This window comes from Nyctereutes procyonoides, unplaced genomic scaffold, assembly GCF_905146905.1.
Source record: "Nyctereutes procyonoides isolate TBG_1078 unplaced genomic scaffold, NYPRO_anot_genome, whole genome shotgun sequence".
Lineage (NCBI taxonomy): Eukaryota > Metazoa > Chordata > Mammalia > Carnivora > Canidae > Nyctereutes > Nyctereutes procyonoides.
The window spans coordinates 51,168,387-51,182,941 of record NW_026575049.1 but is presented as its reverse complement, the minus strand read 5'-3'; the positions used below and the strand labels follow the sequence as shown (position 1 = coordinate 51,182,941).

Below are 14,555 nucleotides of genomic sequence, written 5' to 3'. Positions count from 1 at the left end.
ATGAACTCTAATTAAGTGTTTGAAATTTTGATTTGTTTTTCAAAGGAAGTCAAATTTTATAAATGTATTTTTGGATGAAATTACTTAAATTAGATATATTTTCAGTCAGTTGGCTCAAAGGATACATGTGTTTTTTAATGATAGGGAAATAAAACTTTAAAACATTAGCACTCACAACATCCTTTGCCCCAACCTACTTCAGTTTCATATAGAAAAGATACATATGAATTATTTTTCATATACTAAGACAATTATTTTAACTTTTCTAGCCATGGTCTATCTTCATATTCCTGAGATTACACTTCTAGAAACTATTTAGTTCAACAGTCTACTTTTCAAACACTATTGTGAGAATCACAAATTGTTTTGACCATAGTAGAATTGCTATTTCCTTGAAAAAGTAAATTGGAAGAAGTGGTACTGAAAACCTGCTGTTCAGGGCAGTTAAGTATCTTGAGTAAGGTCTCCAAATAACAGTCTGGTTTATGTTACCATGGCAGCATTTCCTTTCACTGGGTCTGTTCACGAACTATCAGTAACAAGAGATAAAATTATCTATTTGCTAACATTATGTTTTACAGTCTTCAGCAAAGATGAGTTTATTTTAAACTAACTCACTTAAAAACCTTGCCCTTTTATTACTGTGCTTAGATGACAGAACACAAATAATAAAGAGTTTTTGACGTTAAGTACTATTTTAAACTAAATTTGCCTATAACAAAATAAATCCTCTGTGCAATGGAAACAGGAAATGTGCATTCTCTCATTTACTATTTTGCATTTTGGAACTATAAGGCTTCTGGACTTATTTGGAAGAGAACCACTGAAGGTTTTGCAGAAATAAGGAATATTCTAAGAAATGAACTTTAAAAAGATCTTAATGTTAGTTGTAAAGAACTGTTTGGGAGAAAAAGCAAAGTTCACTATTCCTGAAATGTTTTTATGTACTTGCCTGTACATTTTAATAGTTTTCCCCTGACTACCTTTTCTGTGGTTTTTAGAATGACTGAATTAAAAATAATTAACTAGTTAAAAAGGGCATTCATAAGTCCTGTTTATAGCTTAAAGCATGAACTTTTATAGTGGTTGGCATGACTTCTTTTCCTGGGATTCAGCTATTGAAGCAAGTCATCACTATGCAAATGTACAGACTAAAACTGTACTAAACCGGGCAAAATTTCTAACTTTGTGTTTCCCAGCTAAAGTCTCACAGTTAAAGTATTTTAGTTTGGCTTTATACAAATTTAGAAAAGTAGAGATAAGACCTGGATGTTTAAATATTTAAAACATGAAACCCAAACCAAAACAAACAAAAAAAGACCAGGTCTAACTTTTATAATTTTAAAATATTGAGGCAGATAAATATCATGCCAAGATTTTCAGACTTGTCTAATGAGAGTTTTAACAATGGTATGGATGATAGGAAGGAAGATCTAATCAGTAGCTATCCAGCTAGTTGGGTACAATTATCACTTTGTAGTCTGACCCAGACCTTGCCATCTTGCCATTTTTTTTTTTAGATTATCATGTATAGACAAGAGCTACTCATCAGAAAAGTCCTGGCAAGGTTGCCAAATTCAATTCCAACATTTATTGGAGGTTAAGTAGAACTTACTTGCCTTCTGCAGATTACAAGAGAAGTACTGCTATTTTGAAACATTGATTCTAGAAGTATTTCATAAATTAAAAAAAAAATCCACAAGCAACTTCCATCCTTCCTGAATGTATCACTTTCTGTCCAAGCTTCAGACATTTAAGCAGAGTGGCTATTGATTTTTATGAAGACCATCGCCTGACAGTTCCTTTCCTCTCACCTGACCTGTTGTAATAGCTTACTAATTTTTATCCCAATATATTATAATTTCTATATTGATCCTCATATTTATTATCTCACAAGATGATTTCTTTCTCTTTATCTCACTCTCCCCATACTCTGGACTATATGCTTTCTTGTTCACTATCATTTCCTTAACTTTTTTCTTTCTCTGAGCATTCAAAAAACGCTCTGGTTAATTATGTAAATAACGCACGCATTTAAATATTATGACAAGAAGAGTCCTTTTGATCACTACCATAAATCAAACCACACTGGACATATTATTCTGCAATTTTTATTACAAACAATACCACAGTGGATATATACCTCCTCAAATGCAAGTATGAATATTACTCTAGGGGGAAAAATCAGAATCTAATCCACTAGATCAAAAGATGTGCACATTTCTAATTTTAATAATTGTAGCCAAGTTGCCCTCAAAAATGGTCATACTAAATTTACACTCCTATCAATAGTGTGAAAATATTCATATTATTTCCCCATCCTCTTCTAATTTGATATTATCAAAAATTTAAAATTTTTGCATTCCAATGGCTAAAACTATTTTCTGGGGTTGTTTTAGTTTGTATATCCCTGATTACTACTGAGGATGAACATCTTTGCATACTTATTGGCCATTTATATTTCCTCCTCTGTTAACTGACCGTTCATATTCTTATCAAATTTTCAATTAGTTTTCTTTTATTGAATTAGATGAATTCTTTACATACAGTGGAGTACTGCTCATTGTAAACATCTCCTATCAACTTCATTTTTAATGACATGATGTTGATAGCTTGAAACTGGCCATGATGGAAATATTTATACTGTGAAAATTTACAAAAGCTATATACCCCTACCCCTATTCGATCCTTCAACATATATCAGCACACCAAATTTTGAATCCTAACCTACTGACTGCTGGTTGTCTCAATCACTTCTTCTTAACCAATCATTTTCAAGATTTCTGCAACATTTGATACTGTTGCTCATTCACACTTGAACTTACCCTCTGTGGCTTCCATTTTAACATAGTTTTCCTAGATTTTTCTACTGAAAATCAATGCTGATGACTCCCAAACTTAGAGCTTTGATCCCAATTACCACTATTCCTGCACCATATGTCTAATTACCTAGTAGATAGTTCCCATCTTATGTCCCACCATAAATATAAACACAATAGGTCTAAAACTAGAAAATAATTAAGTGATAACAATTCAAAATAAAATCTAACAATACACATTGGAAAGAACATATCCAACATTCCTACAATTTTTAGCCATCTGAAATGAAAGTTTGACTGAGGCTGGGTGAATCTGCTTCTAAGATGGCTCCTCACATGGCTATTGGCAAAAGGCCTCATTCCCTTGACACATAGGCCTCTCCATAAGGCTGCTTAAATGTCTTTATGATACGGCAACTGGCTTCCCCTAAAGCTATTTATCCATGAGCCCAAGATGGAAGTTACATTGCCTTTTATGACCTAGCATCAAAAGGCATGATCCATCATTTCCCCAAATCCTCTGGGTTACACTGGTCAGCCCTATTCATTACTGGAGGGAACTCTATCTATAAGGGCAAGAATACTAGAAGGGCTCATTTGGGGGCCTCTTCAAGGCTGTCTATGACAGAGATTGATTCTCTGAAATTATTGAGGCTTTTTTTTTTTTAAAGATTTTATTTATTTATTCATGAGACACAGAGAGAGAGACAGAGACACAGGCAGAGGGAGAAGCAGGCTCCATGCAGGGAGCCCGATGTGGGACTTGATCCCAGGATCCCAGGGTCACAACCTGAGCCAAAGGCAGACGCTCAACCACTGAGCCACCCAGGCATCCCGATGTTTCTTTTTTTAAAAAAAGATTTTATTTATTTATTCATGAGAGACACACAGAGAGAGAAGCAGAGACAAAGGCAGAGGGAGAAGCAGGCTCCATGCAGAGAGCCCGATGTGGGACTCAATCCCAGGACTCCAGGATCACATCCTGAGCCAAAAGAAGACGCTCAACCAGTCACCCAGGCGTCCCTACTGAGGCTTTTTAAATGGCCTAACACATACCTGGTCTTCATAAATATTCCACGTATAGTAGACAATATGTTAGATAGCAATGTATTACAAAAGATAACTACTATAATCTCCTTTAAGTTAGCTGTAAGATGATAATACATCTTAATGTCTTGTTACTCATGGACTAATGGCACAAGGATCAAAAGGGAGCCTGTCAGAAAAGAAAGCCTCAATCTTCACCCTAGATTTGCTTAATCAGAATCTGCATTTTAACAAGAACCCCAGATATCAGTGTATATATTTAAATTTGAGCAGCACTATCCTAGAAAAATCATTCACTTAACAACATAATTACTTGCTCTTAATTTTTAACAAAACAAGCATAGGGGCAGCCCAGGTGACTCAGCGGTTTAGCGCCACCTTCAGCCCAGGGCATGATCCTGGAGATCTGGGATCGAGTCCTGTGTCGGGCTTCCTGCATGGAGCCTGTTTCTCCCTCTGCCTGTGCCTCTGCCTCTCTGTTTCTCGAATAAATAAATAAATAAATAATTTTTTAAAATCTTAAAAAAAAAAATAGAGGAGAGTTCTGTTACCACTTAGGGCTATTGGAAGCCATAAGAAAACATTGTTCCCAGCCTAACAAGAAAAAAAACAAAATAACCCGTGAAATCATACTTTCTTTTGGGTCCATCCAAGAACTAAGGGCACAAGACAACTGAAAGAACTGAATTCTAAAGTGTGACAGGACCTTGTGAGGAGAAATGGAACATACTAACTGTTTTAGCTTTGGGAGAGTACAGAAAAAGTGGCAGTCAAAAAATAAGGTATAAAAAAAAAGAGAGAGAAAGACACTCAAATTTTAACAAATTCTTAAAAGCCAAGTGTGAACTAGCAAGATAATTTAGCATCCTTGGCATTCTCAGACAGAAGAATCTGCATCGATTAGCCAGCATTTTTCTGCAGGCATTCATCCAGTGCTCCATAAGAAGACTACAGGGCAGGAGACCTAAGAGAGACACCCTTGGAGATGGTGAAGGATGTGCGAAACATACTAAGGTTTAACGCTGGCTCAAGGATATCAGGCAAAGCTCATCCATATTCCAGATTAAATGAGCGTGAGATCAGATGTCACTGTGGGACAGGCACACAACTTGCCTACATATTGGACAAAGCTCCACTATGAAGCAAAAGCCTTCTGCCACTGAGAGGCAAAATACCCTCCTCATCCCAGTCCTGGATAAAGGATGGCTGCTACTGGGAGAAAAATATAACCCTCAGCTATCCTCTCACTTTTCTGACACTAGGCAATAGTCTAGTGTCATTAGGTAATGGGTAGGAAATCTGCTCATGCCCAGATGATACAAAGCAGAGATCTGCTGCCACTGAGATAGGAATTGGTAACTCACTTGTACCCAGACCTCCCAACGATCCTAGGCAAGGTTTATCTACCATTATGGGAATGAGCAGGAAACTGGCCTGAGCTATGGAGCAGTGCTGTCCAATAGGACTTTCTACAATGACAGAAATATCAAATATCTGTACTGTCCAATGTGCCAACCACCAGCCACATGTAGAGATGGCTACTGATGACTGCAACTCTGGACTCCACTTTGAGTAGATGAGAGAGATTGCTCCAAGAGGAGGCAAGGCAAGTCCTACTTTTGAGACTACGCATAAAAAGCTCATTTAATACTAAAACTAGAGCAGAAAAATCAAGAAACTCATGCTTCCATCCCAAGAGCCTCATACCAAGTAACAAGCAGTTGCTATGTGAGGGGCAAGAGCACAGAGAGAAATATCTAACTCCCTTCCTGTCCCCAAATATATTACAACCTGAAAGATGAAGGAAGAGCAGAAATGCTAAAAAAAAGTCATCTTGCCACTCCAGGACACACATTAAGCATAAAGTATTAGCAGTCCATCTCTATATGAATTTGAAGCCTGTGGTTCTCAGAAGGTAACTATGACAACCACAAAACCGAAACCCAGCCCAATTACCTAGATTGACCAATACGTGTTTCACACTAACAATCAGACAAAAGTTGAGGCATGTCTACCTCAGTCTCCACTATTCTTTTACAAATAATGTTTGGCATTTAATCCAAAATTATGAAACATATACAAAAACAGGAAATAAAACAGTCAACAAAACCAGACCCAGCGATGGACCAGATATTGAAATTATTAGACAGACATCCTATCTATAATTAATACGTTTATGGATCTGGTAGGAAATTTTAGCCAAAAGATGGAGACTACTTTTATTTATTTTTTTATTTTTTAGACTTTATTTATTTATTCACGAGTGACAGAGAGAGAGAGAGATGCAGAGATACAGGCAGAGGTAGAAGCAGGCTCCATGCAGGGAGCCTGAGGCGGGACTTGATCCGGGGTCTCCAGGATCACACCCTTGGCTGCAGGCGGCGCCAAACTGCTGCACCACCAGGGCTGCCCGAGACTACTTTTAAAATGGCAAATGAAAATGCTAGAAATGAAAAATATGCAGAAGTCCTTTATCAGGGTTATTGACAGAATGAACATAAAAGAGGGAAGACTTAACCTATAAAAGTTGAAAAGAAATGATCCAAACTGAAACAGAGAGAAAAGAGTAGGAACTTGGGCAGAGGAGCAATGGGGTGAGACACAGCAAATGGTCTAACATTTTTACTTGGAATCCTAGAATAGGGAAGTAAGGAAATATGTGAAGAGATAATGAGCAAAATTTTTCTTAAATTTAATAAATGACAACAAATCACAGATCCAAGAATCTCTGAGAAACCAAAGGAGGATAAAAATAAAGACAAACACACCCAGGTGCATCATAGTCAAACTGCTAAAAAGTAGTGATATAAAGAGAAAAGTTATGGAAGTCAGACAGCAAGAGAAGAAAGAAAGAAAGAAAGAAAGAAAGAAAGAGAAAGAAAGAAAAAGAGAGAGAAAGAAAGAAAGAAAGAGAAAAAAAGGAAGGAAGGAAGGAAGGAAAGAAAGAAAAAGAAAGAAAGAAAGAAAGAAAGAAAGAAAGAAAGAAAGAAAGAAAGAAGAAAGAAAGATTGATTACAGAGGAACAAAGATAAGAATGGCAGCAGACTTATCAGAAACTATACAAGCCAGTACACAAGACAGTAACATCTTTAAAATACTTAAAGGAAAAAAATCTCTCTCTCTCTCTCTCTCTCTGTCATGGATAAATAAATAAAAAATATTTTAAAAAAGAAATGTTAAATAAACTTATCCAAGAAGAAGGAATTGATCCAGATAAAGCATCAGAATTAGTTAACTTTTTCTGTAAAACGCCAGATAGTAAGTGGTATAAGAGTAGAAAGGTAGTATTATTTGAAAGTAGATTGTTTAAAAATATATACTGAAAAGCGTATAGTAAACATCATCCCCCAAAAAGAGAATAGCTGATAAACCAGTAGCAGACATAAAACTTAATCATAAAAAACCTCACTTCTTAAAAAGACAGGAAAAGTGGGGGAAAAGAATAGAGCAAACAGAAAATAACATGATGATATATTTAAATCCAACCATATCAATTACATTAATGTAAATGGCCTACATTCCAATTATAAGGAAGAGACTGCAACATATTGATACAGTGACAGGAACACTACAGAAACTTAGAAAATTGGAACATCAGAAAACTAATTTATGTACTTATAGTAGACTGAAATTCTGCTAGATTTGTATCAATATTTAAGAAATTTTAAAACATCTCAAATGAAGGGAAATGATGAATATAATTAAGCTCAAACTGAAGTAATGATGAGTTGACTATTTTTTTGTCTTCCTTTAGTTTAGTTTCCCCATATTTTAAGGTCTCGATGTTAATTCTCCCCCACCTCCCCAAATATAGCAATGTTCATAAACACTGACCTTGCCATGGCTTCTTTCCACTTTCTGAAAACATTTATTCAGGGACAGATTATGTCGAACAGAATTCTTCCAGCCTGTTGGTGCAGTAGCAAAATATGGGAAGCGGTCCAAAATCCAGCTATAAATTTCTTTGACAGGCAAACATTTATTTGGAGAGTGTTCAATAGCCATGTAAATGAGAAGACTAAAGGAGTATGGGGGCTTTGCAGTTGCTGATTTTTTTTCTGGGTTCTGATAACAAGATGGTCCTAAGGATGGCACATCATCTCCCTCTATGTCATACAATGGACTAACAATTGGAAGACCCTCACTTCCAAAGCTGAAGTTTGTTAGGAGATTAGTACTTTCATGAAGCCAGTTCAAGTTTGTGAGTTCATCATCTGCTGACTCACTGTCCACTAGTGTGGCCTTTGGCCTGGCAGCATCAACAGCTTCAGGCAAGCTTCCCATTTTGTAAATCTGGCTTAATCCTGCAACCTTTTCAGCTCCTGGAGTTTCAGCTCTCTTTTCTGGAGTCATTCCAATTACTGGACCCATTTACTCCTACAGTTCTGCAATAAAGGAAACAATTGTCAATCAATATAATACTTAAGATTCTTAAGCTCATGGAAAAAGAAAATATATATTTAAATATCACCAAATCAGAAATTTTGCAATTATCCTATATAATATTTAAGCACAATATTTGTACAACAAAGACATTAATGGTTATCATATGAGGAAGAGAATTTGTTTCCTATTATTTGAAATGGCTATAAATAAAATACAGCATTATAACACCATATGTATGAGTGATATTAATAAAAGTAAATAATGTATTTTATTTAATACTTACTAAAGTCCCCAGCCCACAGTAACAGCCTAATAAGTAATGGCTATTATTATTAAAAATGAGCAGACTTTCTTTGAATTATAAGACTTTATAATCTACGCATTTTCAGGATCTATGACCTTACTCAATATAGAAAATAACCAAATTTAAATTCAATAAATTTAAATGCAAATATATATTTATAAATATAAGTTGAAGATTTAAATTCAATTTTAAGTCAAATTAAAAATGTTGCTTAAACAATAATTTCAAACAAACTCTTCCCTCAGATTTGAAATATTTACTATAAAGAGATAAACATTTCTAATATTTGTATAGGTCATATTAAAAAGATAACATTTCTTATTCACTAAATTCATTATCAGCCAAATATTTACTATGAATTTTATGAATTTATTATTTCTTTAGTATACTTAATACTTTAAAAAATTTTTTTTAATTTTTATTTATTTATGATAGTCACACAGAGAGAGAGAGAGAGGCAGAGACTCAGGCAGAGGGAGAAGCAGGCTCCATGCACCAGGAGCCTGATGTGGGATTCGATCCCGGGTCTCCAGGATCGGGCCCTGGGCCAAAGGCAGGCGCCAAACTGCTGTGCCACCCAGGGATCCCAGTATACTTAATATTCTTAACTAAATTCCATATCATCTCATCAAGTACTGACACTAAAAGGTTGGCATTCTCTAAGTAAAATTTTAATTGTCACAATTTTAATTTCAAGGAGGGGGGAAGCTATTTCTACACTACCTTTTTATTTTATTTATTTATTTATTTATTTATTTATTTATTTATTTATTTATTTTTTACACTACCTTTTTAAATTTCTATTTTCTCATATGTCTTTTTGTTTTGCGTTTGAAACATACTTCAATGCAAAAAACTTATCATGGGGAAATAACTGACCAAAGAGAAAAGTAATAGAAGTAAAGTGCTATTAAATTCATTTTCAATGGTTCATGAAGGTACTTCATTTATGAATTCAGTGAAAAACTTTTTAGGTCTTCCATTACCCTATTCTATCTGCTTATGCTTATACAACTGAAATTACAGAAGGACACCCACACTTTTATTTTACTTAGAACAAAGCTGGCAGGTTACTCCAAGAGTTATGAAAACTGGTCAATTTTACATGTAGAACAGTCTATCTGGATTCTGGTAGCCTTAATAGATGTAGTCTCAAAGCACTTAGTAATCAACAGCATCAGCTAATATTTTTGGGACCAGACATTGTGCTAGCTAAACACCATAAACTACATCTCAATTAATCATCAATTAAATCCTATAAAGTAGGCACTATTATTAACCCAATTTTATAAATGAAGAAAATGACTCAAAGGTTAAGCATTCTGTTTTAGTTTACCCGCTTAGTAATTGGAAACAACAGAATTTAAATCTGGGCAGACTGACTTCAGAACCACAACTCTTACTACACTATCCTGGTAAGAATGCAAACTCATCACTTGTGAGTACCAATGACCCAATCCTATCTATCCATGTTAAATCTTATTACTGTTCTCTCCATATCCAGTTCCTATCTTTCTTTCCTGCATAACTTGACATACCAAGACATTTTAAAAAGCAAAAGATCAAACTGCAAAAATTTGGTTTCTATTTCAAAATCAATTATGAAAACCACATATTCATAAGCATGTATGTGTGTATACGTGCACGTTTCAGAGATGACATTCTGTCCTATGTAGCTAACCAAATTATTCACTTTACCACCAAAGTCTTTCTACCTATAGAGAATTTCAAAAATGTGATCAATGAGAATTCACTGAAGAATTATCTTCCTTTCTTTAAAAACAAAACACTCTTAGCACTCAGTGTTCAAAGGGAATGACTAATTTCCAATGTTCTACTTTTGCTACCTGTATCTTTATTTATCTTCAATCACATATAGAAATCAGAGAGTACCAAATATGAGTAGCTAACATTTACTGAGACATTACTATATTTTAGATAGTATCTATGGGCTTTAAAATCTCTACTTATTCTGCATTGCTACTTAGTTCTGCATGGTCCTTTATTCAAAGCCATGAATTCCATAATGTGTAAGTTTTTTACTTTTGTATTCCTAATGAATCTTAACAAAATGTTGGGCATGAGTAGACGTTCAAATTATAATTATTTCAAACCGAAATGAATTTATAATTAACATATATGATTACTCTGTACTAAGTACTGTACCACCTGCCTTTAAGAATTATTTTAAAAGAAAATCCTTAATACTAGAAAACATCGTAACTGGTAATAATCAGAAAATTGAAATTCACTGCTATTATAAGGAAATGGAAGTGAAGTAAGCCATTTGCCTAAGGTTCTAAAACTAATAAACAGTAGAGGCAAAATTATAAACCGGACTGAGTTCAGTATTCAAGTTTTTTTGTTCACTAGAGTACATTCAATCTCTTAAGGAACTTATATTTTTAGCAATCCTAATTAAAACAGATACTGTTGACAGATATGAGAATAACATATATTCTCTTCAGAAATTAATTCAGATGGCTGTGAATGTTATTCCTCTGAATTACAGGTTTAGAATAAAATCCCATTACCTTAAGACATAAAGCAGTATTATGGCAGCATATATGCCAAAGATTATACAACTTGTACAGCCAACCAAAGTTAAAAAGTCAAGTACTGACACAAAAAGGCTGACATTCTCTTAGTAAGGTTTGAACTGTAACTGTATTTTTAAGGAGAGAAAAAGAGCTTTTTCTAAATTATACTTTAGAGCACCATCCACTTAGAATACTAATTCCACCACAATAATTAGGCAAATGATCTTTTCTCACAAATGAAGTATGTAAATAACAAGCATATTAGAAAATACCCAATTTACTGATAATCAAAGAAACACAAAGCAAAACACAAATGTTAAGTATGACAATGTATTTGAACAGTGCCTAGTATGCAGTAAGCACAAATATTAGTAATAAAAATAATAATACTTACTTTTGCCCAAAGTAGCAATGGTTTAAAAAATACTTAATACATGACTTGGGGCAAGGAGCTAGTGCCATTTTGGAATGCTAACTGGGAATATGTACCAAGAATCTTTAAAAATGTCATAATCTTTGACCCAATAATTCATAGATCAATGGAACAGAATTGAAAACCCAGAAATAAACCCACACATATATGGTCAATTAATCTACAACAAAGGAGACAAGACTACACAATGGGGAAAAGAGAGCCTCTTCTTCAATAAATGGTGTTGGGAAAACTGGACAGCTACATGCATTAAGAATGAAATGTGTGGACTACTTTCTTAAACCATACACAAAAATAAACTAAATATAGTTTAAGGACCTAAATGCTAAGACCTGAAATCAGAAAATTCCTAAAAGAAAATAGTAATCTCTTAGACATCAACTAAAATAGTATTTTCCTGGATCTGTCTCCTCAAGCAAGGGAAACAAAAGCAAAAATAAACAATTGGGACTACATCAAACAATAAGTTTTTGCAGAGCAAAGGAAACCATAAACATGATAAAAGGCCACCCACTGAATGGGAGAAAATATTTGCAAATGATATATATGTTAAGGGTTTAAATATCCAAAATATATAAAGAACTCATATAGCACCACCAGAAAATCCCCAAAAAATCCAAATAAAAATGGGCAGAGGACCTGAATGGACATTTTCCCAAAGACATACGGATGGGCAAGAGACATATGAAAAGATGCCCAAGGAAAATGCAAATCAGAACCAGAGGGAAATGCAAATCAGAACCAGAATGAGGTATCACCTTAGGCCAGTCAGAATGGCTAGTATCCGAAAGACAAGAAATAACAAGTATTGGTGAGGAAATGGAGAAAAGGGAACTCTCATATACATACAAATTGGTCCAGCCACTGTGGAAAACAGCTTGGAAGTTCCTTGAAAAATTAAAAATAGAAGTACCAAAGGATCCTATAATTCTCTTTCTGGGTATTTACCCAAATAAAACAAAAACACTAATTCAGAAAGATATATGCACCCCTATGTTTAATGTGACATTACTTACAATAGCCAAGGTATAGAAGCAACTTAAATGTCCACTGTTAGATGAATGGATAAATAAGATATGGTATATATAAGCAATGGAATATTTAATACTCAGCTATAAAAAGGCATGAAATCTTGCCACTGTGACAACACGGATGGACCTTGGAGATATTATGCTAAGTGAAATGAGCCAGACATGGAAAGACAAATACCCTATGATTTCACTTACATGTGAAATCTAAAAAACAAAACAAAACAAATAACATCAATAAAAAGAGAAATACGCTCATAAAGAACTGGGGGTTACTAAGAGGAAGTCTATAGAGAGACGGGTGAAATGAGTGAAAGGGATTAAGAAATACAAACTTCCAGTTATAAAATTTATCATAGAGATGAAAAGTATAGCACAGGGAATATAGTCAATAATATTGTAACGTACTGAGGGGCACCTGAGTGGCTCAGTTGGTTCAACGTCCACCTTTGGCTCAGGTCGTGATCCCAGAGCCTGGATTCAGGCCCTGTGGGAGGCTCTAAGCTCAGCAGGGAGTCTGCTTCTCCCTTCCTCACTGCCCCTCCCCATTTGTGTTCTCTCAAATAAATAAATTTTTTCTAAAAAAAAGTTTTATATTGTAATACACCGGGGGGCACTTGGTTTCCTCAGTCAATTAAGCATCTGACTCTTGATTTTAGTTCAGGTCATGATCTCGGAGTCCATGCTCAGTGGAGAGTCTGCATGAGGATTTATTTCTTCTCCCTCTGCCTCTGCCCCTTCCTCTAAAATAAATAAAATAAATCTTAAAAAAATAGTAATATTGTAATATACTTATTGTGATGAGCATTTTGTAATGTATATAATTGTTGAATCACTGTTTGTACACCTGAAACTAATATTCTGTCGACTGTATTTCAAATAAAAAAAAGTCATATTCTTTGACCTAATAATTCTACTTATAAGTCACTTCAGTGAAATAATCCTACAGAGGAAAAATAGATTCTCTTTCCTCCTCCTCTGTTAGAAAGGTACAATTTACACATTTTATTACTAACTAAACTGAAGTGCATCTATTCAATCTAGTAGTCATTAAAAATGGTCTTCTTGAAGACTATAAAATAAACAAAAAAAGATTAAGAATTGGTGAAAAAGTAAAAATACATAAAACACTAACAGTGGTTTATATTAGCAACTCGGTAATTTTTTCTTCTTTACCAGTTTTTCTTTAAAGTGTTTATTATTTTTATAGTAAAAAATTAAAATATACTCAAGGGGGAAAAGGTTGTGTTAAGATTATTTTTAGTTATAGTATTTCCACTTCACAAAGAATCAAATCACAAAAAGGTCATGGACTTATCAAAAGCTAAGCCAAAAACAGAAGCCACAAAAAAAAAAAAAAAAAAAAAAAAGGCAGCACAAAAAAACAGAACACACAAAACACAAAACCAACCAAAAAAACCCCAAAGAGAAGCCACCTCTTAAATTCAGTACAGCCTATTCTACTACCAAGCTTTTCTGTAACACAAATTAGCTCACTAGTAAATAGGAGAAAGATTTTAGTACAATGTGAAAATCACATTGGTTTCTAAGTGATTTTTACCAGCCTATGTTTTTGCAATACTAAATAATAACAGCTGAACCCAAAATAGGCTAACATAGTGGAAAGCTGCAAGCTGCTGAAAATACAGTATTGTACACAATTCTCATTCAACCCATGTTCTTCCTCTTGGCACAGCTTGGCCACATGCATTTTCTTGGAAGTGTTAATGAGCTCTTCTCTCCAAATCTTTATGCATTTTACCCTGGTCTCCATAACCAGTAGCATCAACCTTTCCCTGCATATCCATCAGGCTATTTTCATCTTTAAAAAAAAAAAAAACCTAAATTGTAGTGTTTTAAAATTTGCAATAAATGTAATATATCTTTTAATATATTCTAATATTCTTTTAAAAATATTTAAAAGATTTTTAAAAATATTTATCCATGTCTCACACACACACACACACACACACACACACACACACACACACACACAGG

General features: G+C 34.4%; 1 protein-coding gene across 7 annotated transcripts in view; it reads right to left on the bottom strand.

The window, feature by feature from the left end:
• FOXN2 (forkhead box N2) overlaps window positions 1-14,555 on the bottom strand; it is a 63,528-nt gene that overhangs the window by 22,540 nt on the left and 26,433 nt on the right. For all 7 annotated transcript variants that reach the window (XM_055328315.1, XM_055328312.1, XM_055328314.1 and 4 more), the window contains one exon: window positions 7,701-8,251. In XM_055328315.1, coding sequence (XP_055184290.1) covers window positions 7,701-8,237 — 537 coding nt within the window. In that variant the 5' untranslated portion in view covers window positions 8,238-8,251. The remainder of the gene's footprint in view (window positions 1-7,700; window positions 8,252-14,555) is intronic.